At 44.5% G+C, this 21,072-nt stretch overlaps 2 protein-coding genes across 2 annotated transcripts; one reads left to right on the top strand and one right to left on the bottom strand.

Moving 5' to 3' along the window:
- The first annotated feature begins 1,180 nt into the window (after window positions 1-1,180).
- LOC114140582 (desmin-like) lies at window positions 1,181-7,038 on the top strand. The gene is made up of 9 exons (XM_028010666.1): window positions 1,181-2,432; window positions 3,082-3,142; window positions 3,564-3,659; window positions 3,748-3,909; window positions 4,015-4,140; window positions 5,327-5,547; window positions 5,614-5,657; window positions 5,738-5,826; window positions 6,324-7,038. The coding sequence occupies exons 1-9, from the start codon at window positions 1,867-1,869 to the stop codon at window positions 6,363-6,365; spliced, it is 1,407 nt and encodes a 468-aa protein (XP_027866467.1). The 5' UTR covers window positions 1,181-1,866; the 3' UTR covers window positions 6,366-7,038.
- Window positions 7,039-9,000: 1,962 nt separating this feature from the next.
- On the bottom strand, window positions 9,001-19,951 carry tmem198ab (transmembrane protein 198ab). Its single transcript, XM_028010696.1, has 5 exons — window positions 19,632-19,951; window positions 10,480-10,680; window positions 9,770-10,351; window positions 9,494-9,690; window positions 9,001-9,416 (listed from the first exon to the last, which is right to left on the bottom strand). The coding sequence occupies exons 2-5, from the start codon at window positions 10,622-10,624 to the stop codon at window positions 9,264-9,266; spliced, it is 1,077 nt and encodes a 358-aa protein (XP_027866497.1). The 5' UTR covers window positions 10,625-10,680; window positions 19,632-19,951; the 3' UTR covers window positions 9,001-9,263.
- Window positions 19,952-21,072: the final 1,121 nt, after the last annotated feature.

Raw genomic sequence — 21,072 nt, 5'->3', positions numbered from 1 at the left:
AGCAACATGTTGGAGCAAAATAAAACATAAAACAGATTTTAAAGAATAAAACTGAGATTCAAATGGATCCAGACTCTGAACCCAGCTGGAGTTAGAGAAGGTGACCTTTGACCTGCCTCCAAACGATTTCTGGACAAATGAATCATAACGACTCAATTTTTCAGCCCAGTTTGATTAATTTAAACTCAGAACTAAAAATGTGAGATGAACTGGAAACACAGAAGCTGCTGCAGGTTTTAGGTTTTACTTTTCCTTCTCTTGTAGATCTGACAGGTTCTGGATCAAACTGGATCAAACTGGATCAAACCTTCAAACCCAGAAACAAAATGGAGTTTAAAATAAATACATTTAGTTAATATGCTTGTATTTCACAGGAAACACGTTCAAGAGATGTTTGGTGGTTAAAATCCAAAAGCTATGTAGAATTACCATTATTACCATTATTACCATTATTATTATTATTATTATTAATATTATTAGTAGTAGTAGTATTAGTAGTATTATTATTATTAGTATTATTATAATTATTATTAGTAGTATTATTATTAATATTATTATTATAATTATTATTATTATTATTAGTAGTAGTAGTATTATTATTACCATTATTATTAATATTACCATTATTACCATTATTATTATTATTATTATTATTAATATTAGTAGTAGTAGTATTAGTATTATTATTAGTAGTAGTAGTATTATTATTAGTATTATTATTATTACTATTATTATTAATATTATTATTATTAGTATTATTATTAATAATATTGTTATTAGTATTATAATTATTATTATTAGTAGTATTATTATTATTAGTAGTAGTAGTATTATTATTATAATTATTATTATTAGTATTATTATTAATATTATTATTATAATAATAATTATTATTAGTATTATTATTATTATAATTATTATTATTAGTATTATTATTAATATTATTATTATAATAATAATAATTATTAGTATTATTATTATTATAATTATTATTATTAGTATTATTATTAATATTATTATTATAATAATTATTATTATTAGTAGTATTATTATTATTATTAGTAGTATTATTATTATTATTATAATTATTATTATTAGTATTATTATTAATATTATTATTATAATAATAATTATTATTATTCATTCTTTAGATTGTTTCTGCTGTATGGAAGGAAAATGTTTCTCCATGTTTTTAACTTGAGTAAAAATCAGTTTGGTTTTGAACCCAAACGATAAACTTGAACATTTAAACAGGTTTTATGGTTTTTGCTCCGTCTGATAGAAGAGAATAAAACTCCCAGAGTTCCTTGCTGCTGCTGCAGGCTTTTCCTTTATAAGGCAGCGCTGAGGAAGACGAGATGCTTCCTCACATTGTTAAGTCCTGACGACAGACAGGCCTGGAGAAACTCTGGAACCAGAGAGGCAGACAGACGGAGCGCTAACCCCGTTAGCTTCCTTCAGTGTTTTATTGATCATAGATCAGAAACTGATCAGCCGTTAATCTGAAGCATGAAGGTGGAAAATAAACCTGAAATTCTCCTTTAGCGTGAAAAAACAGGAGAGTTTCTGGAGGAAGTGAGGAGGAGTTTGGTAGTTTGGTAGTTTTATTGTTAAATGAATAAAAGCTGCTGTCATGTGACTGATATCATGTCGGCCATGTTTCCCTCTGGAGCCTTTCGGACCGCAGGAGGAGCTGCGGCGGGCTGGTTTGGCCCCAGGGCCTCCAGTTTGGCCTGAATGTGAGGAAGAGGAGAGGCGATGAAGAGCTGATGTCATCAGGAGGCTGGAGGCGGGGCCAGAGGGGGTAAGTAGAAATACCCCGGGGCGGTTGGTCCCTCTCAGAGCTCCAGCTGCAGCGCCTCCATCATGGCCTCCTTCTCCTCCTCCGCCCGCTCCGCCTCCTCCTACCGCCGCACCTTTGGCCACGGCTCCTACGCCTCGCCGTCCCTCAACCGCTCCTTCCTGGGCCCCGCCGCCGCCGGAGGGGCCCACGTGACCTCCAGGGTGTACGAGGTGACCCGCGGCACCGCGGCGCCGGCCTACCGCCCCCTGGGGTCCGCCGGGTCCCTGGGGGCCGCCCGGCCGTTGGCGGGGCGCTACGGCGGCCTGGGGGAGACGCTGGACTTCAGCCTGGCGGACGCCCTCAACCAGGAGTTCCTCGCCACGCGGACCAACGAGAAGGCGGAGCTGCAGCACCTGAACGACCGCTTCGCCAGCTACATCGAGAAGGTCCGCTTCCTGGAGACGCAGAACCAGGCGCTGGTTCTGGAGGTCCAGCGGCTCCGGGACCGGGAGACCCCACGCATCGCCGACCTCTACCAGGACGAGATGAACGAGCTGCGCCGGCAGGTGGAGGTCCTGACCAATCACAGGGCCCGGCTGGAGGTGGAGAGGGACAACCTGGCCGACGACCTGGACAAGGTCAAGATCAGGTAGGAGCAGGGGTCAAAGGTCAGGGAGGATGTTGTGAATTCAGGTTAATCTCACGTCAGGCTGTCAGAGTTTCTTTAGCCTGGCTAAACGTTTCCTGTTAAATGAGAAATGAAAAGGTGGGCGTGTCGTGGTGGCGTAGCGGTTAGCGCGACCCGTATTTGGAGGCCTTCAGTCCTCGACGCGGCGGTCGCGGGTTCGACTCCCGGACCCGACGATATTTGCCGCATGTCTTCCCCGTTTCCTGTCAGCCTGCTGTCATATCAGGGGCACTAGAGTCACAAAAGACCCTGGAGGGGTAAAAAGAAATGAAAAGGTTTTAGTTTGGACTCTGTTACAGATTACAGATTAGTAACATCTAATCTGTTGTGACACGTTACAGATTAGAGCTGCTTCAGTGTCTCCAGAGTTCATCATGTTTATGTTAAATTCTTCTCTAAAAGGAGAGAAAGACGCCGCCGTTCTGTCAACCTTCACATTCACTGCAGCAGTTTGAATAAAATACATTTATTTCATTTCTTAGAGAAACGTTTCAGGTTTTGTTTCTAAATGTGACATGACTCACATGAAGCACTGTGTGTGTGTGTGTGTGTGTGTGTGTGTGTGTGTGTGTGTGTGTGTGTGTGTGTGTGTGTGTGTGTGTGTGTCCAGGCTGCAGGAGGAGATCCTCCAGAAGGAAGAAGCTGAGAACAGCCTGGCTGCGTTCAGAGCTGTGAGTCTTGATCAGATTGAATAATAAACGGATTTTCTGCTGGTTTTATTGTTACACTTTTCTATTCATATTTTTATTTTCAAATATAACTGAAAGAATGAGCTTGTTTACATTTCTTTAGTCAACATGTTTTTGATATTTTGAGGCTTTTATTTTGGTTTGATTTCTGCATGGGGGCTCGTCCGGGATCCTTTTTGATTCCATTTTATTCCTGAAACAATAAAATCCTAACATAATAATTATCAGCTAACATTTTCATTTTACAGAAAAGTTCATTTTTCTTTGGATATTTGAAAGGAAGTTTTCTCTTGCATGGATTCCTAGCATCTTTTTTCGACTCGTTAAAGTTTGACTTCCTGTTTCTCCTGTTTGACTTCCTGTTTAAATATGTCGCTCAGAGGACGTGTGATTTGTTCTGCAGGACGTGGACGCCGCCACTCTGGCCCGTCTGGACCTGGAGAGACGCATCGAGACGCTGCAGGAGGAGATCGCCTTCCTCAAGCGGATCCACGAAGAGGTTTCTGCTCCTCCTCTTCCTCTTCCTCTTCCTCTTCCTCCTCCAGCCCGCCCAGTCCGAGCTGCAGACTCACCGTCTCCCCCTGCAGGAGATCCGGGAGCTGCAGAACCAGATGCAGGAGACGCAGGTCCAGGTCCAGATGGACATGTCCAAGCCGGACCTGACGGCGGCGCTGAGGGACATCCGGGCCCAGTACGAGGGCATCGCCGCCAAGAACATCGCCGAGGCTGAAGAGTGGTACAAGTCCAAGGTCACCCACTTCCTGCTGCTTCCTGTTTACCTGCATGTGTATCTGACCCGACCACTAGAGGGCAGCACTGATGGAGCAGATGAAGACGGAGTTCTGTCTCTGCAGGTTTCGGACCTGAACCAGGCCGTCAGTAAGAACAACCAGGCACTGCAGCAGGCCCGCCAGGAGACGCTGGAGTTCAGGCACCAGATCCAGGCCTACACCTGCGAGATCGACTCCCTTAAAGGGACGGTACGTAGAACTAGAACTTCACAGGCCCGGGAGCGTCCTCAGAACCTCCTGTTGGTTCTGATGAACAACCAAAATGATCTGGACAGAAGATGAGAGAGTGACCTGTGTGTTCCCTGGAGGAGAAACAGGTTCTGTGGCTAACAGGTTCTGTAGCTAACAGGTTCTGTAGTTAACCGGCTCTGTAGCTAACAGGTTCGGTAGCTAACCGGTTCTGTAGCTAACAGGTTCTGTAGCTAACCGGCTCTGTAGCTAACAGGTTCTGTAGCTAACAGGTTCTGTAGCTAACCGGCTCTGTAGCTAACAGGTTCTGAAGCTAACAGGTTCGGTAGCTAACCGGTTCTGTAGCTAACCGGCTCTGTAGCTAACAGGTTCTGAAGCTAACAGGTTCTGTTGCTAACCGGTTCTGTAGCTACTGACTGGTTCTGTTGCTAACCGGTTCTGTAGCTAACCGGCTCTGTAGCTACTGACTGGTTCTGTAGCTAACCGGCTCTGTAGCTAACAGGTTCTGTAGCTAACCTGTTCTGTAGCTAACAGGTTCTGTAGCCAACCGGCTCTGTAGCTACTGACTGGTTCTGTAGCTAACCGGTTCTGTAGCTACTGATTGGTTCTGTAGCTAACAGGTTCTGTAGCTAACCGGTTCTGTAGCTAACAGGTTCTGTAGCTAACCGGCTCTGTAGCTAACAGGTTCTGTAGCTAACAGGTTCTGTAGCTAACCGGCTCTGTAGCTAACAGGTTCTGAAGCTAACAGGTTCTGTAGCTAACCGGTTCTGTAGCTAACCGGCTCTGTAGCTACTGACTGGTTCTGTAGCTAACCGGCTCTGTAGCTAACAGGTTCTGTAGTTAACCAGTTCTGTAGCTAACAGATTCTGTAGCTAACCGGCTTTGTAGCTACTGACTGGTTCTATAGCTAACCGGCTCTGTAGCTGCTGACTGACTCTGTTGCTAACCGGGTCTGTAGCTACTGACTGGTTCTGTTGCTAACCGGTTCTGTAGCTAACCGGCTCTGTAGCTACTGACTGGTTCTGTAGCTAACCGGCTCTGTAGCTAACAGGTTCTGTAGCTAACCGGTTCTGTAGCTAACAGGTTCTGTAGCTACTGACTGGTTCTGTAGCTAACAGGTTCTGTAGCTAACCGGATCTGTGTGGTTAACTTGCCGTGTGTCTCTCCCCGGTTGGTTCCGGTCCAGAACGAGTCCCTGCTGAGGCAGATGCGGGACATGGAGGAGCGCCACGGGCGCGAAGCGGGCGGCTTCCAGAACACGGTGGCCCGGCTGGAGGCCGAAATCGCCACCATGAAGGACGAGATGGCGCGCCACCTGAGGGAGTACCAGGACCTGCTGAACGTCAAGATGGCGCTGGACGTGGAGATCGCCACCTACAGGAAGCTGCTGGAAGGCGAGGAGAGCAGGTCAGAACCCGCACAGAACCTCCAGAACCTCCAGAACTGCCCGACTCTAACCACCGTCTCTTCCAGGATCGCCCTGCCCATGCAGAGCTTCTCCACACTGAGCTTCAGAGGTACGTAGCACCTGCCGGTCCCTGAACGCACCGCCGGTCCCTGAACGCACCGTCTGTCCTGACTCTGTTTGTTTGAGCAGAAACCAACCCAGAACCGCCACATCGCTCCGCAGAGACCCATTCCAAGAAAACGGTTCTGATCAAGACCATCGAGACCCGAGACGGAGAGGTAGAACCGATACAAACAGCTGGACCAACATACACACACACACACACACAGAAAGATGCACACTGACCTCCAGGCTGGGAATGCTCTGTGGCCTATTCAAAACCTGAGTTTTTTTAAGCTCTGGTTGGAGGATCGTCAGGAACTAAAACTAAAAGTGAATCTATGTCACAGATTCTCTTTCATTGATGAATTGATCGGCTTTTAAACTGATCTTCTGTATCGATCGGCCCTGGAAGCAGGTCAGGTTGATTTTCTGTTAGTTCTGCTCTAAATGTCTAAACGATGTTTTTCCTTCCTGGTCTCACTTTTCCGTCTGGATTCAGGATTTCAAGATTCCCTGGATACACAGCCGAGCGCCTCACAAAAACTAAACTAAACGTTTAGACCCTGATGTAGAAAATCCACCCTGTTGCCGTAGTTGTTCTCTCAGAACAAATGACGTTAGCATTAGCATTAGCTTTAGCAGAGCTGCTCCTGACTTGAGTTTCTGTCCCCAGGTGGTCAGCGAGTCGACGCAGCACCAGCAGGACATCATGTGAGGACCTGAGGGAGGACAGACGACTCGCCGCTCCGCAGCGCTCTGACCAACTCAAATAATAAAACCAAGCTAAACACAGCATTAGCATTAGCATTAGCCTGCGCTGAGTTCATCCTGCAGTGAAACGATTCATTTTTCTCTGGTGAATTTCCATAAGAAAACAATCTGAGAAACGTGACAGGAACATCCGCTAATAATCCGAAAGTTATTTACTGATATGAGATTCAAATATGTAATAACAACGATTTCTATAGGAAAAGGTTGAAATGATTGTTAAAGAAAATATTAGCATTTTAAGGATATTAGCCTCAAATAATAATTCATCCTAGCTACTTTAATATTTAATATTTTATTTCATAAACATCAGTTTATGGTTCCTGTTAGTTTAATGATCAGATTTCCATCCATTATTAAACGAAAATGTTGTCGTTAAACTGGCAACTAAACGTGATTAATTATGGAGCATCAAAAGTGCCACAATCCATTCATTTCTTAAAATATATGTTAATATCTGTGATCTTTTAATAAGACAATAAAAATGGAGAAATGTCAATAATTAAAGAATATAAACATTTGATTCAATAGTTATTCATTATTTTTTGAACTTCATTATCCAATATTTCATGAAATACATAAAACTAACATCAACATCTGATTGGTTGACCTGAATACCACGGACCAATCACCATGCGCAGAGCAGAGTTAGCCCCGCCCACTGACTGCCTTGAAAAATGAACCTCCTGATTTATGACAAGAAATAATTATGTAGAAAAATAGCTGCAGTAATTATTCATGCTTTTAACATGTAACAAACTTTATAAATTATTATTCTATTTTTTTAAATAAGTGATAAATATAGATAATGTGAGTAATTTTTAAAATTGATCACATTTACAAACATATTTATGAACTAAATTTTTCCTCTACTTTAAATAATTCATTAGTTTACAATTTACTTAAATTGATTAAAGATTTGTATTTTTGTTTTGGTAAAGTATTCTGAATTTGAATTCAACCAGTAAAAATAAATAATTGATTGAATGTTGTTTAAATGATTGTTGCATTAATATTACAGGACATGAATGGGCTGAAGGTCAGATATTAATCTGATGATTTTATGATGCTGATAAAATGATTGTAATGTTTTTATTGTTTTAACAGAGCAGGAACATGCTTTAATTATGATCAGAGTCTTTCAAAACATGATCACTTTAACCTCTGCTGAGCAAAATCAATAAATCAATAAATAAATCCATCCATACAGCAGGTCTTCATTGGACGTTAAATAAGTGCAGAGTGTTTCTGTACAGGTTTCCTGACGGCAGCAGGAAACTAACCAGTTGGTCTCATGCAGTTCAGCTCCTTCCTCCCAGTAAACGCATCACTTCCTGTACACGTTCTCCTCTAAAAACACGTTAAAGTTTCACATTTTACCAGACAGATGTTACATCACCCTAAATAAAGAAAAACACGATGGAGAAATCAGATGGCTGCTGGTCCGATTCATCCGTTCACACCGGCACCGCAGTCTGGATCAGAACCCAAAGAGGCTAACGCTAGCTTTATGTTAGCTTCTTATTAGCAGAAGCTAGATGTGGATATATCTACGCTAATGGGCTAAAGAGAGAAAACTAATGTTTAATGTAGCGCTTTAGAATTTTGCTAACTTTGAAAACATTTAGCACACTTAGCTTCCAAAGTTTCAATTTACTTGGCTGGTAAGTTTTCAATGAAATAAAGTTTTGGCATCTGTGTTAAAGTTTTGTTTACATAAATCAACTTCAACTCAACCTGGCAATTTTAGCTTCAAAATTCAAAATGGCTGCCATGCTAGATGCTGCAGTGGAGCCCGTTAGCGGTTCAGTGTTCACAGATTTTTTTTCTAAAATATATTTTAAAAAATCCAATTCAGAAGCTGAAACACTGAGAGCCAAGACGAGGAAGGCTGCAGACGTTAGCTTCTGCTAAGACGTTAGCTTCTGCTAAGACGTTAGCTCCTGCTAAGACGTTAGCTTCTGCTAAGACGTTAGCTCCTGCTAAGACGTTAGCTTCTGCTAAGACGTTAGCTTCTGCTAAGACGGTTCCACTTGACGTCTGAATGGGTGCTGAGGTGAGTTTGGTGTTTGAAAGATGAAATAAGAAGCTAACCGTGTTTGGAGCAGTTCGAGGAGCTCTGGTTCCAGACCAAACGCCTTTGAAACCAGTTTCCAGGTGTTTTGAGGTGCCAGTGTAAACAGAGCTCTCAACACAACCCGGCTTGGTGTTGCCATGGCTACCGAAGGGAAGTGTCCAACTGAGCGGTTGGGTTGGCTGACCTGGCAGTTTGACGCGGCAGCAGCAGAGTTCTGACCAGCACCAAGGGAGATGAAGGGAGAGGAAACGTCTCTTCTGGTTTCGCAGAAGGTCGTTGAGGTCAAGATGGCACAGAAAGAAAAGAGGTGAAGTTGGTGCTGAGCTGCTCCGTCCTTGAGGAGCTGGTTGGATGATCAACAAGAGTTGGTCGTTGACCCGGAGCTGGATGGTGACCCGGATCTTTGACCGATCTGGTGTTAGAACCTGAGCTGGGTTCACAGTGGAACCACTGGAGTCGATGTTTGACTGAAGATGGAGGCAGAAAGCTCAGAACCGGGTCATTGGGTTCCTTCAGGGTTGGAGCTGTGGTGTGTGTGTGTTTAGTGTCTGCATGCGATTAGCGTCACAAAGCCAGCGGCTAGCTTAGCTCATTAGCCACAGCTAGCCTAGCTCATGTGTCAAGACTTTGTAAAGAGTTTAAAGGTGAGTAGATTCTGCCTGCAGGGTCAGAGGTCAACACCAGGAGGTGGCCTGTCAATCCGGTGGTGAGTGTAGTGGCTGTAGTCAGTTCCTCCTGATCAGGCCTGTGAAGGTCTGGGGTCAGAGGTCAGGCCCGTAGAGGCGGCCCCGCGGCCCCGGTGAGGGGGGTGGCGGAGCCGCAGTCGTAGCCCATCTCCACCACAGCGTGAGCGCCTCCTACCAGCCGGCCGGGGAAGGGCTGCGCCTGGACCTGCCGGTCCCGGAAACTCTGGATGTAACTCTGGAAGACAACAGAGACAGTTGAGACACGGAGACGCTTCGTCCGCTGGGACGCAGACGGCGTGCGACGCTGGCTACCGGCGACAGGACGTCGGTGTCGTAGCGACGGATGGGGTTGGGCTTGCGGCGGTAGGCGGGCTCGGCGTTGAGCTGCTTGGCCTGGTGATGGTGGGAGGAGCCATGTTGCTGCTTCTTCTTCTTCTTATTGCGGTAGCGGTCGTCTCGCTGACGAATCCGCATCACCTGCATCCTTCGCTGCTGGCGGCTGATGATCACTGAGGAACAGACAGGAAGTTTACCAACATCAGGGTGACGACCTGCAGCCTGGCTCAGGTTGGGAGATCGGTTCCTCACCTTTAGTGTGAGAGTATCCCTCGGCGGTCACCTTCCACTGAACTATGACCCCCAGCAGGGTGAGGGACGGCCACACCCCCAGCACCAGCCAGGTCATCCAACACACCGGCTTCCCCGGCTCCACCTTGATCCGCTCGTAGACGTACACCAGCAGCGCAAACAGCTCCAGGAAGTAGTCCAGGACCACGGTGATGACGGCGGCGCCGAACACGGCGGTGGACAGCGTGGTGAAGAGGCGCTGCCACTGCAGCGTCAGCACGGCGAACAGCATGCCCAGGCCCAGCAGGACGCCCAGCGGCACCCAGACGGAGCGCGACGGGGCCTGGGACAGCTCCGCCATGCCCACCAGGGTGGCCACGCCCACCAGCAGCCCCAGCAGCAGCCCCACCATGAACAGCCCCACGCTGCGCACCAGCATGGTGACCAGGCCGCACAGCGTGCCGATGCCCAGCCCGATGCCCACCGAGGCCTCCACGCTCAGCTGGGTGTCCAGGACGCGCTCCTTGTAGCACAGCAGGAAGATGACCACGGAGCCGAACATCAGGCCCGTCAGGAACATCACCGCCTTGTAGCAGCGGTAGCCTGGTGGAGCGCAGCAGGGGCGGGGTCAGAACCAAGATGGAGGTCGGACCTCAGGAACCCTAACCAACCGGCAGGAACCAGTCGGGTTAGGGTTCCATCAGGATCCGGTCGGATCCATCAGAACTCACCGAAGAAGCAGTAGATGATGCCAAAGAGGCAGCACATGGAGCAGACCACCGAGGGGACCGCCGAGTAGCGGCCCCCGGGGTCCAGGCAGGTGTCCGGCCGGCTGGGGCGCGGCTCAAGCGGCGGCGTCTCCAGCGTGGTCGCCATGGCAATGAGGAGGAGGTCAGGAGGTCAGAGTGCGGCGCTCAGGTGAACGGTTTCACCTGCAGAGACAGACGAGGGAAATCAAAGGAGTCACATTAAACCACTAACCAGAAACCAAACTCAGAAGACGCCGTCTGGGAAGATCCAGAGAGATCTAGAGAGATCCAGAGAAAACTAGAGAGATCTAGAGAAAACTAGAGAGATCCAGAGAGATCCAGAGAAAACTAGAGAGATCCAGAGAAAACTAGAGAGATCCAGAGAGATCTAGAGAGATCCAGAGAAAACTAGAGAGATCCAGAGAGATCCAGAGAAAACTAGAGAGATCCAGAGAAAACTAGAGAGATCTAGAGAAAACTAGAGAGATCCAGAGAGATCCAGAGAAAACTAGAGAGATCCAGAGAAAACTAGAGAGATCCAGAGAGATCTAGAGAGATCCAGAGAAAACTAGAGAGATCCAGAGAGATCCAGAGAAAACTAGAGAGATCCAGAGAAAACTAGAGAGATCTAGAGAAAACTAGAGAGATCCAGAGAGATCCAGAGAAAACTAGAGAGATCCAGAGAAAACTAGAGAGATTCAGAGAGATCTAGAGAGATCCAGAGAAAACTAGAGAGATCCAGAGAGATCCAGAGAAAACTAGAGAGATCTAGAGAGATCCAGAGAGATCCAGAGAAAACTAGAGAGATCTAGAGAAAACTAGAGAGATCCAGAGAAAACTAGAGAGATCCAGAGAAAACTAGAGAGATCCAGAGAGATCCAGAGAAAACTAGAGAGATCCAGAGAAAACTAGAGAGATTCAGAGAGATCTAGAGAGATCCAGAGAAAACTAGAGAGATCCAGAGAGATCCAGAGAAAACTAGAGAGATCCAGAGAGATCCAGAGAAAACTAGAGAGATTCAGAGAAAACTAGAGAGATCCAGAGAGATCCAGAGAAAACTAGAGAGATCCAGAGAGATCCAGAGAAAACTAGAGAGATTCAGAGAGATCTAGAGAGATCCACAGAAAACTAGAGAGATCCAGAGAGATCCAGAGAAAACTAGAGAGATCCAGAGAAAACTAGAGAGATCCAGAGAGATCTAGAGGGATCCAGAGAGATCCCGGCCCACCTCAGGAAGTGACAGATGAAAATCTCTGTCAGATCATCATTCAGTTCTAAAGCTGATTCCTCCTTCAGTCCGGTTGACCCGGTTCTACAGGAACCAAAACTGCAACATTTGATCCAATTCCAGCTGCTGTATCCCTTTAAAGCGTCACCATGGTAACCAGTCACAGTTCAGGCAGTCCATGTATCTATGTCATTGTTTATTGTTCTACTTAAATATTTGAATGAATTATGGAGATAATGATCAGAAATATTGTTTACTTTGGTTTAATTAAAGGAAACGTTTGGACCTTTAATTGGTCCAAAACATAACAGATTATATCCCATAATAACAGAGCGGATCCCAACTGACCTGCATGTTTACTGGGCACCAATCAACCCAACACCAACATGGCAACCAATCAACCCAACACCAACATGGCAACCAATCAACCCAACACCAACATGGCAACCAATCAACCCAACACCAACATGGCAACCAATCAACTCAACACCAACATGGCAACCAATCAACTCAACACCAACATGGCAACCAATCGACTCAACACCAACATGGCAACCAATCAACTCAACACCAACATGGCAACCAATCAACCCAACACCAACATGGCAACCAATCAACTCAACACCAACATGGCAACCAATCAACCCAACACCAACATGGCAACCAATCAACCCAACACCAACATGGCAACCAATCAACCCAACACCAAAATGGCAACCAATCGACTCAACACCAACATGGCAACCAATCAACCCAACACCAACATGGCAACCAATCGACTCAACACCAACATGGCAACCAATCAACTCAACACCAACATGGCAACCAATCAACTCAACACCAACATGGCAACCAATGAACTCATCACCAACATGGCAACCAATGAACTCATCACCAACATGGCAACCAATCAACTCATCACCAACATGGCAACCAATCAACTCAACACCAACATGGCAACCAATCAACCCAACACCAACATGGCAACCAATCAACTCAACACCAACATGGCAACCAATCAACACAACACCAACATGGCAACCAATGAACTCAACACCAACATGGCAACCAATCAGAGAAATTCCTCTGTTTCACTTTCTGCTGGAAAACCTGCAGAGGCTCAATCTGAATCCATGAAAACAGACACAAGCAGCAGTGAAATGACTGCAGTCACACACACACACACACACACACACACACACACACACACACACACACACACACACACACACACACACACCGCTCCAGAGCGCCAGCTAAATGCTCAGAGCCTTTTATTCTATTCAAACGTCATTTTAATAATCATCCTGCCATCAGAGATTAGCAGGTCGCAGCCGACTGACCCACTGTGTGTGTGTGTGGGTGTGTGGGTGTATGTGTGGGTGTGTGTGTGTGTGTGTGTGCTGGCTGTGTGTTGGCAGACAGATTGTAAAAACAGGAGTTTTTTTTTCTTCTGCTGCTGCAACAATAACACCACCAGGCCCCGCCTCCTGCTTCCTGTCTGTTGTCATGACAACACAGAGATGCTGACTGATGACCGACCTGAGTCTGCAGCCGGACCAATCGGAGGCGCGGCTGCTGCTCCCTTAGCAACAGCGTGAGCCAATCAAGGCGAGTGTTTGTGCGGCTCCTGCTGGCTGTGAGGACGCCACAAAATTATTTATAGTTCTCAAATTATTATCAATATTTATTGAAATTAGGACTTTAGATGTAATTATTGATTAGTTTTTACTTCTATATAAAACATTTTTTATTTTATTTTTTCTAATGTAAATATGTTTGTTTACATTTTAAAAAGAGAAAAATAGAAAAATATCCACAAAAAACAGAAATAAAAGTAAAATTCACTAATATTTGTACTTTTTCAATCATATGGATAATTTCTTATTGACAGATTCTCTACTTTCTGTTAGTGTGATTCATATTTAGCTGATGTTTATTCTGGTCGCCTGAATCCCAGCCAATCAGGAGCAGCGTGTCAGTAACCATGGCAACGTTCATCAGGATCATGACGACAATGTTCTGTTTGTGTTCAGTTATAAATATCTTTTTCCAAGTTAAAATAAATCAACTGGAATCTTTTGACATGAAAAGTTTTAGCAACAAAACCCTGAAATCCAAGATGGCCGCCGCATAGAACCCATGTGAAGCTGTTGGAATAAAATCCATCAAAATCAGTCACAACATGTTCATCTGATGTTCAATGCTTACACTCAAAGATTAGCTGCTAGCTAGTCTGGCTACTTAGCATTTAAACTGTTAGCATCATAAATGCTAACAGTTTAAAAACCAGCAGAGTTAATATTTCAGCTTCTGATAGAAACGAAGCAGAATTTGATGAACAGCTTCCTGGATGGATCCCAGAGGATCCCAGAGGATCCTGGGTGTCTAGCTGAATCTGACTGGTTCTGGTTCTGGATCAGCAGCTGGTTCATGTATTCACTGTCTGCAGAGGAAACGCTTCATTAATCTGTTACTGAAACTAAATCAACTTCCTGCTCCCATCAGCAGCAAACAGGAAGTCGTTTCCATCCAGCTGATCTGAACTCTGACCTCTGGATCCGTTCTGGTCGTAACCAAGGAAACGTCTGATCGGTTTGAATCAGATCTTCAAACTTCTGAGTTTCTGCTGGTCCAGTAAACAGCAGCAGCAGAAATCTGACCTGAACGTCACTGAAGAGGACAAACCTACAGAATGCAGGCTTCACAACAACAATAATAATAACCATAATAATAATAATTATGCTTATTATTATGGTTATTATTATTGTTGTTGATATTGATATTATTATTATTATTATTATTATCAATCTTATTGTAATTATTATTATTATGATCATTATTATTGTTATTATTATGATCATTATTATTGTTATTATTGTTATTATTATTATTATTATTATTATGATCATTATTAATAATTACACTCAGGTTTTCAGGTTTGGATCCTGATTTGATCCGTTGGATCATTTTTACTCTGCAGAGAAAATAAAAGATGAACCAGACTGAAGAAAATAATCAACCAAATAATATATTCAAGTTTTAAGATTTTGAAACATTTATGAGGCTGAATTTATTGGAAAGATCATTTCTAATCTCCATGTTCATAAATTATTGAACATTTTTCCAGGTTTTCAGAAACAAGGAAAGATTTATAATCTGCTTCTGTCTCTAATATAATATCTGGGTTAAAATGTCATTTTGATCAGGATGTGTAATCCTGCTAACAGCTGGACTAATAATTCAGATTATAATCTGCACATGCTGCTATGTTCATCTGTTTATTGATCTGATTTATTTTACAGCTGTAGAAATAATAAAAATCAAATATATTTAACATAAACTTTATTCCTGCTTTTACAGAAATAATGTAAAATAATTTAATCTTTATATAATTTGAGTTACAGAATAAAAATCAGATTCAGAAATAAAACCGGAGCAGAAAGCAGCCAGGAAACGGCTGCCCCAGGTTGACCTTTGACCTCCAACAGGACTCCAGGCCTCAGATATGATCCAGAATAATTCATCTCACATTAATGACTGATCAACTGATCAGAACAGAAACAGAGCCGGTTCTGGTCAGCAGGACTCTGTGACTCTGTGACTCCACACCAGTGATCCCAGTAAGACCAGCTTCACCAACACTCAGCTGATTCTCCATCAGGATGGAGAAAATGATTGGACTGAACCAGCAGCAGAATGAGACAAAACATCTAAAACCTTCTGGAAGGAAAAGTTAGAGACAGATTTAGAAACGAAGCAGGAGATCAGAGCAACGGCAACCAGCAACGGCAACCAGCAACCAGCAAGTCCTGGTTGCTGCTTCCAGCAACATGAAACGCTTCAAGCTGAGCAGCAACTCTTGATGCATCAGAGAGCAGATTTCACCGACAGCCTGAACGCAATGTGTGTGTGTGTGTGTGAGTGAGTGAGTGTGTGTGAGTGAGTCAGTGTTCCTGTGTGTTTGTGTGTGTGTGTGAGTGTGTGTGTCTGTGTGTGTGTGTCAGTGTTCCTGTGTGAGTGAGTGTGTGTGTGTCAGTGTTCCTGTGTGTGTGTGTGTGTGCGTGAGTGAGTGTGTGTTTGTGTGTGTGTGTGTCTGTGTGTGTGTGTCAGTGTTCCTGTGTGAGTGAGTGTGTGTGAGTGTGTGTGAGTGAGTGTGTGTGAGTGAGTCAGTGTTCCTGTGTGTTTGTGTGTGTGTGTGAGTGTGTGTGTGTGTCAGTGTTCCTGTGTGAGTGAGTGTGTGTGTGTGTGTGTGTGAGTCAGTGTTCCTGTGTGAGTGTGTGTGTGTGTGTCAGTGTTCCTGTGTGAGTGTGTGTGTCAGTGTTCCTGTGTGTGTGTGTGTGTGTGTGTGTGTGTCAGTGTTCCTGTGTGTGTGTGTGTGTGTGTGTGTGTGTGTCAGTGTTCCTGTGTGTGTGTGTGTGTGCGAGCGCTGACTGCGTAGCGTCCACAGACCTGCTGCCCTCTGACATCATCCTGATCCTCAGCTGAGCAGAAAGACAAACTTTACAGAAAGTCGGTTTGTGAATCATTTAATGAAACAAAAGTAAAACTAAACCAGATCCGGGACCAGGTCCGGGACCAGATCCGGGACCAGGGTTAGGGTTAGGTCCGGGACCAGGTCCGGGACCAGGTCCGGGACCAGGTCCGGGATCAGATCCGGGACCAGATCCGGGACCAGGTCCGGGACCAGGTCCGGTCCGCCGTAGCTCTTCAAGTGGCCCGAATTACACGAGTCGGTTCCTACGGTTTGTTGTGATTTTGTGTTCATGGAAACTCAAGTTAAATCAAAATGGCGCCGTGTCTTTAAGGCTGATGCATCAATTTATGACATTTATTTAAGAATAATACATTTGTCATTTATTATTACAAAGTAACTGTAAAAGCCTCAGTGCTGTAAAAGCTAGGAGATTTATGAAAATATTTCCTGAAAAATGGGGAAAAACGCTGAAAGTGATGCCAACTCCCACCAGCAGGTGGCAGTGTGTTTTATTTATGTCTTATTCCTCTGCTGCCTCAGCCTGACCTGATGTCCAGTGGGCTCTTTGCACCTGCCGCGCTGACGTCACAACCGCATGCGCAAATGCGGCTCTTTTTTCGCTTTGAGTTACCATGACAGCTAGAAAAGACAAAGTCTTATTTCAGACGCAAATAAAACAATACTATGAACATTGCTGTCTTCCTAATATAATGGGCTTTTATGTTTTCATGGATTTCCAAGCTGTCCTGAATTAAGAAGACGGTGGCTTGTAAATATTCATCGCTACCAGTTAAAGCTAACGCAGCACAGCAAAGTTTACAGCCTTCACTTCACTCCGGATCAACTTCTTCAGCCTAAAGCAGAAGGTAAAGGAGCCTCCTGTGTTATTTCCATGGAATCACTTCTGTATTCAGCCTGAAAGAGTTTATGGGAACCAGAGAGCAGACCAGAACCAGACAGCCGAGCTACTGACCCGCCTGAACACACTGCTGGAAACACCGTCCTGCTTCACAAGAAACATGCTAAACTAATAAAACTAAGTAACACGGAGACCTTAAGGAACACGGCCATATTTTTCTAAAAGCAACAACTTTAAACCTGAACAGTCAGCTGAACTAGAACTCCGACACCAGAGCTGCTCTACTGTTAAGCTATGGGCTTGTTGTTCCTCAGGCTGCAGAAGCAAAAAGCCTGAACCGTAAAATCCCCGTTACTTGGTCTCTGACACTAACGACAATAAACCACCTAATATACTTGAACACAAGGTAAAAACATTGTCCGTTAGAATGGATGAAAAATGTTTAGATACATTTTTACAAGAAAAATGTCTAGCATAAGCTAAAGCTAATGTTAGCCACAAAGTTTAAAGTAAAACTCACCTTCGTATCTGTGTATAACGAGGCGAACATCTTAAAACTTTTCTCCAGATTATTGTCGGGGCTTCGGATCGATGTTCATCATTAATTGTTACCTTGGACACAACCAGTGGAAAGAGACATTTTCAATAGATCGGAAACGATTGAGCCGCTTTTCCCCGAACACAGAAGCTGAGGAGCAACGAGCCAGTTACCATCAGCTAATATCCATTATTATCAGTTATTATCAGTTATTCTTTGTGATCGATACGACGAGGAACAAAAAGTCACATTTACTGCCAGAAATAATAACAAATATTACAAATATTTCAGAATTAGCTCCGAAAAATCAGAGATTTTAACTGGAAAAAGAAAAAAGTCACCAAAACAAACAAACAAAGAAACTTCTGGAAAATATGATTATCAGATGTTCAATATTATTTCATTTTAATGCAGACAGGATGATTTTAATATTTTATTAACGGGTTTTATTGATTCTGGCGCTGCCGGCCCTTTAAGAGCGTTCATGTTGTCTAATCCTGATTTAATCTGAAGATAAATTAGAAACAAGTTCAGGATTACAAACTCAGATTAGGATTATCTGAACTATACCAATTATTACTGCAGATTACTGCCTGTTTACTGATCGACTGATCAGTGATTTATTGATTAGTCATCAGTCTGCAGATATTTTATTAAAGTCTTTTTATATTAGTATGTTAGATTACATTAAAAGATGCAAATAAATTATTTTTAAAATGAGAAAATGAACTGTTATTCCCTAAAATGCAAAATCCTATCAGGAGTTTTGGGTAGAAAATATTGATATGATATTTTTCATTTCAAATGTAGAAACTATTTTATAAAGTTTTGGTTTGATAACTGACCTGAGTTTTTCTCTTTAGAGTCTAATTTAATTAGCGTTAGTTAATCAATAACTAAATTATTAGCAGTGACTTCAATAATTAGCCTGATTAATCGATTGATCTCTACCGAACAGCCGTTAGCTTCCTGTTAGCAGGATCAAACTTCCTGCTCCAGATTCGCCGTCGCTCGGCGAGCAGCAGGAAGTTTCCTGACCCGCTCCGACGCTCCTGAACGGCGCCGCGGGTCGGGTCAGCAGCCAGGCCGGCTGGATCATCAATATGAGCCGCCGGGGCTGATGGGAAAACGTGACAGAGACGCCGCCGGCAGCAGACGTCCCACCACAGAGACAGACTGAGACAGACTGTCCACTGGGAGCTCAGGGTGAAGAGACACGACCTTCATGTGACCTTCATGTGACCTTGATGACCTTGGCATCACCAGGCAGCAGAAACACCAACATGGCGTCAGTGAGGTCACCGGTATATTTTCAAAATAAAAGATCAGAACCATCCCCTGAACACCTGGAGCTCCACAGACCTGAAACAGTCCAGCTCTGTCAGAGGCAGATGACCTTTGACCTGGTGTGGAGGCAGGTGAGTCACGCTGATCGCCCACCGCCGCCGTGACTCGGCGAGGCGTTCTCACGCCTCCTCAGCAGGTTGCATAAAGAGGCAGAGGAGCTGGTGAGTGATGTCACTTCCTGTCTGATGCGACCAATCAGCTGCTGAGGATCAAACTGATCCAGTTGGATGAAGTGAACCAGAACCGCAGGGTGATCCAACCAGAACCAGAACCGCAGCGCTCCATTATTCATTCATGATTTCTCCAACTGTAAAGTTTCAGAGATTTATTCATTTACTCTGATTGCTGTAACAACCTGCTGTGACCTTTGACCCCTGCTGTAGCCTAACGTTTTGACCCAATGCTTTAAGATGAGGAATCACGTGATGCGTTCACGTCCCGGTCCAAAGGCAGGAAAATGCATCAGCGCTTCTGTCTGTTGACTTTCTGGAAACATGTCAACGTGACGTCACACAAATGATCGGGTTTTAGTGAATTAGAACCGGAAGTGTGGCATTTCTGTCCGATTTTTTCACGACCCCTTCACGGACCGTGGGACCGCTTACACCCATAAACACAACATGCATTAATCCGCTTGTTTTACCGAGTCAGAACCGGGTCAGAACCGGACCGTGGAAGCACTCACCATGTTCCCCGCGGCGGGTCGCGGTTCCTCCGCCTTCACTGCGGCCCCGGGGCCCCGCGGAGCCCCGCGGAGCCCCCCGCACCGACCGACTCCATGGCTCCCCGGGTCCGCAGCAGCAGGCAGGGCGGTGGGCTAACCATCCATCAGAACCGGGACCGGGACCGGGCTGGGAGGACGGAGACCCGGTTCTCAGCTACACGGACTGCTGGAGCATCCAGGCTGCGGTCCGGTCCGGATGATGAAGGCGGTGCGTCAGGAGGAAGAGGAGGAGGAGGAGGAGGCAGCAGGCCTGTGAGGCGACCCCTGCTGGCGGAGCTAATAAATGCAGCTGTAGCAGCACCGCTAGCTTGATGCTAACTGGTCTAATGAAACCAGCAGAAACACCGGAACCACTGGAGAGACACGACGAAGGAGGCAGTTTTACACCGAACCTGACAATTTAGAGCTAAATAATTCTCCAAAAAATGGGCCTTTCTGAGATTATTTTACAAATTTTATGATTTATTTATTTCGACTTTTGAAACTCCGAAATTTCCTTGTATTTTCTCGAAAATGTAAAAGATTAATCTGAATATGAATCTGAGTTTTTCAGCAGAAATGGATTCTTTTCTTCTATCTGCAATGACTCCAATAGTCCATCATAGAAACCCGTTAAATAAAAGCTGTAAATAAATTTGTAGAAATGAACTAAATCTCTAACATGCAGCCAGAAATCTGGACGTTTCTCCCGTCAGGATCACAGGATCTGACAAGGTTTCCTCAGTTCTGGGGAAACTCCGGCTCTTCTGCAACATCACATCTTTAATAATCCAAACAGGAAACCAGATTATCAGCCCTGGAAAAAAACTAAAGAAAATCACAGGGAAACACGGTGGTGGCAGCATCATGATGCGGAGCGTCAGTCAGTCTGGAACAGAAACGTTTCTGCATTATTTTGAATTATCTGCATCAAACTAAAAATAAAACACAAAGTCAAGATGATGAGCGCTGCTGGACGTCTCCCAGTGCAGACGGGGAGCTGCAACTGGACCAGCAGGTGGTGACTGGTTTATAGAGCAGCTGTCACTGGTTTACTGTCCCATTAGGACTGGAAAACTGTTTTAAAGTGGTTTAAGGCTGGTTAAAGCTGGATTACAGGTCCAAACTGGTCCAGAACTGGTTTGGAAAAGCTGATGAGACGAATCAAACACCAGACCTGCTGTGTGACCAGTGGATGTCCTGGATGTTTGTACTGGTTCCAGTCTGAGTGTTTGGCTGCAGCTTTAAACTTTCACACAACAAAACAAAACATTTCATTAAATAGTTTATTCAACTTTATAGATCAGAAAGAGAAACATGAATAAAAGTATCAAACAGGATCAACATGCAGAATTTAAATGATTTATAAAATGTTTCTGTTCATTTCAAAATAGGTTTTTTTCTAAGTAATAAATCACAAATA

Source organism: Xiphophorus couchianus, chromosome 24 (genome assembly GCF_001444195.1).
Source record: "Xiphophorus couchianus chromosome 24, X_couchianus-1.0, whole genome shotgun sequence".
Taxonomy (NCBI): domain Eukaryota; kingdom Metazoa; phylum Chordata; class Actinopteri; order Cyprinodontiformes; family Poeciliidae; genus Xiphophorus; species Xiphophorus couchianus.
Note: the sequence above shows the minus strand (reverse complement) of the source record. Positions and strands in the feature narration are given on the sequence as shown.

Excerpts from the sequence above, each read along its gene's own strand:
- tmem198ab (XM_028010696.1), bottom strand. The coding sequence starts at position 10,624 with ATGGCGACCACGCTGGAGACGCCGCCGCTTGAGCCGCGCCCCAGCCGG. Across the intron at positions 9,691-9,769 it reads GGGATACTCTCACACTAAAG|TGATCATCAGCCGCCAGCAG; the intron begins GTGAGGAACCGA and ends TCTGTTCCTCAG. Across the intron at positions 9,417-9,493 it reads ACACCGACGTCCTGTCGCCG|AGTTACATCCAGAGTTTCCG; the intron begins GTAGCCAGCGTC and ends GTTGTCTTCCAG.
- LOC114140582 (XM_028010666.1), top strand. The coding sequence starts at position 1,867 with ATGGCCTCCTTCTCCTCCTCCGCCCGCTCCGCCTCCTCCTACCGCCGC. Across the intron at positions 2,433-3,081 it reads CTGGACAAGGTCAAGATCAG|GCTGCAGGAGGAGATCCTCC; the intron begins GTAGGAGCAGGG and ends GTGTGTGTCCAG. Across the intron at positions 3,143-3,563 it reads GCCTGGCTGCGTTCAGAGCT|GACGTGGACGCCGCCACTCT; the intron begins GTGAGTCTTGAT and ends TTTGTTCTGCAG.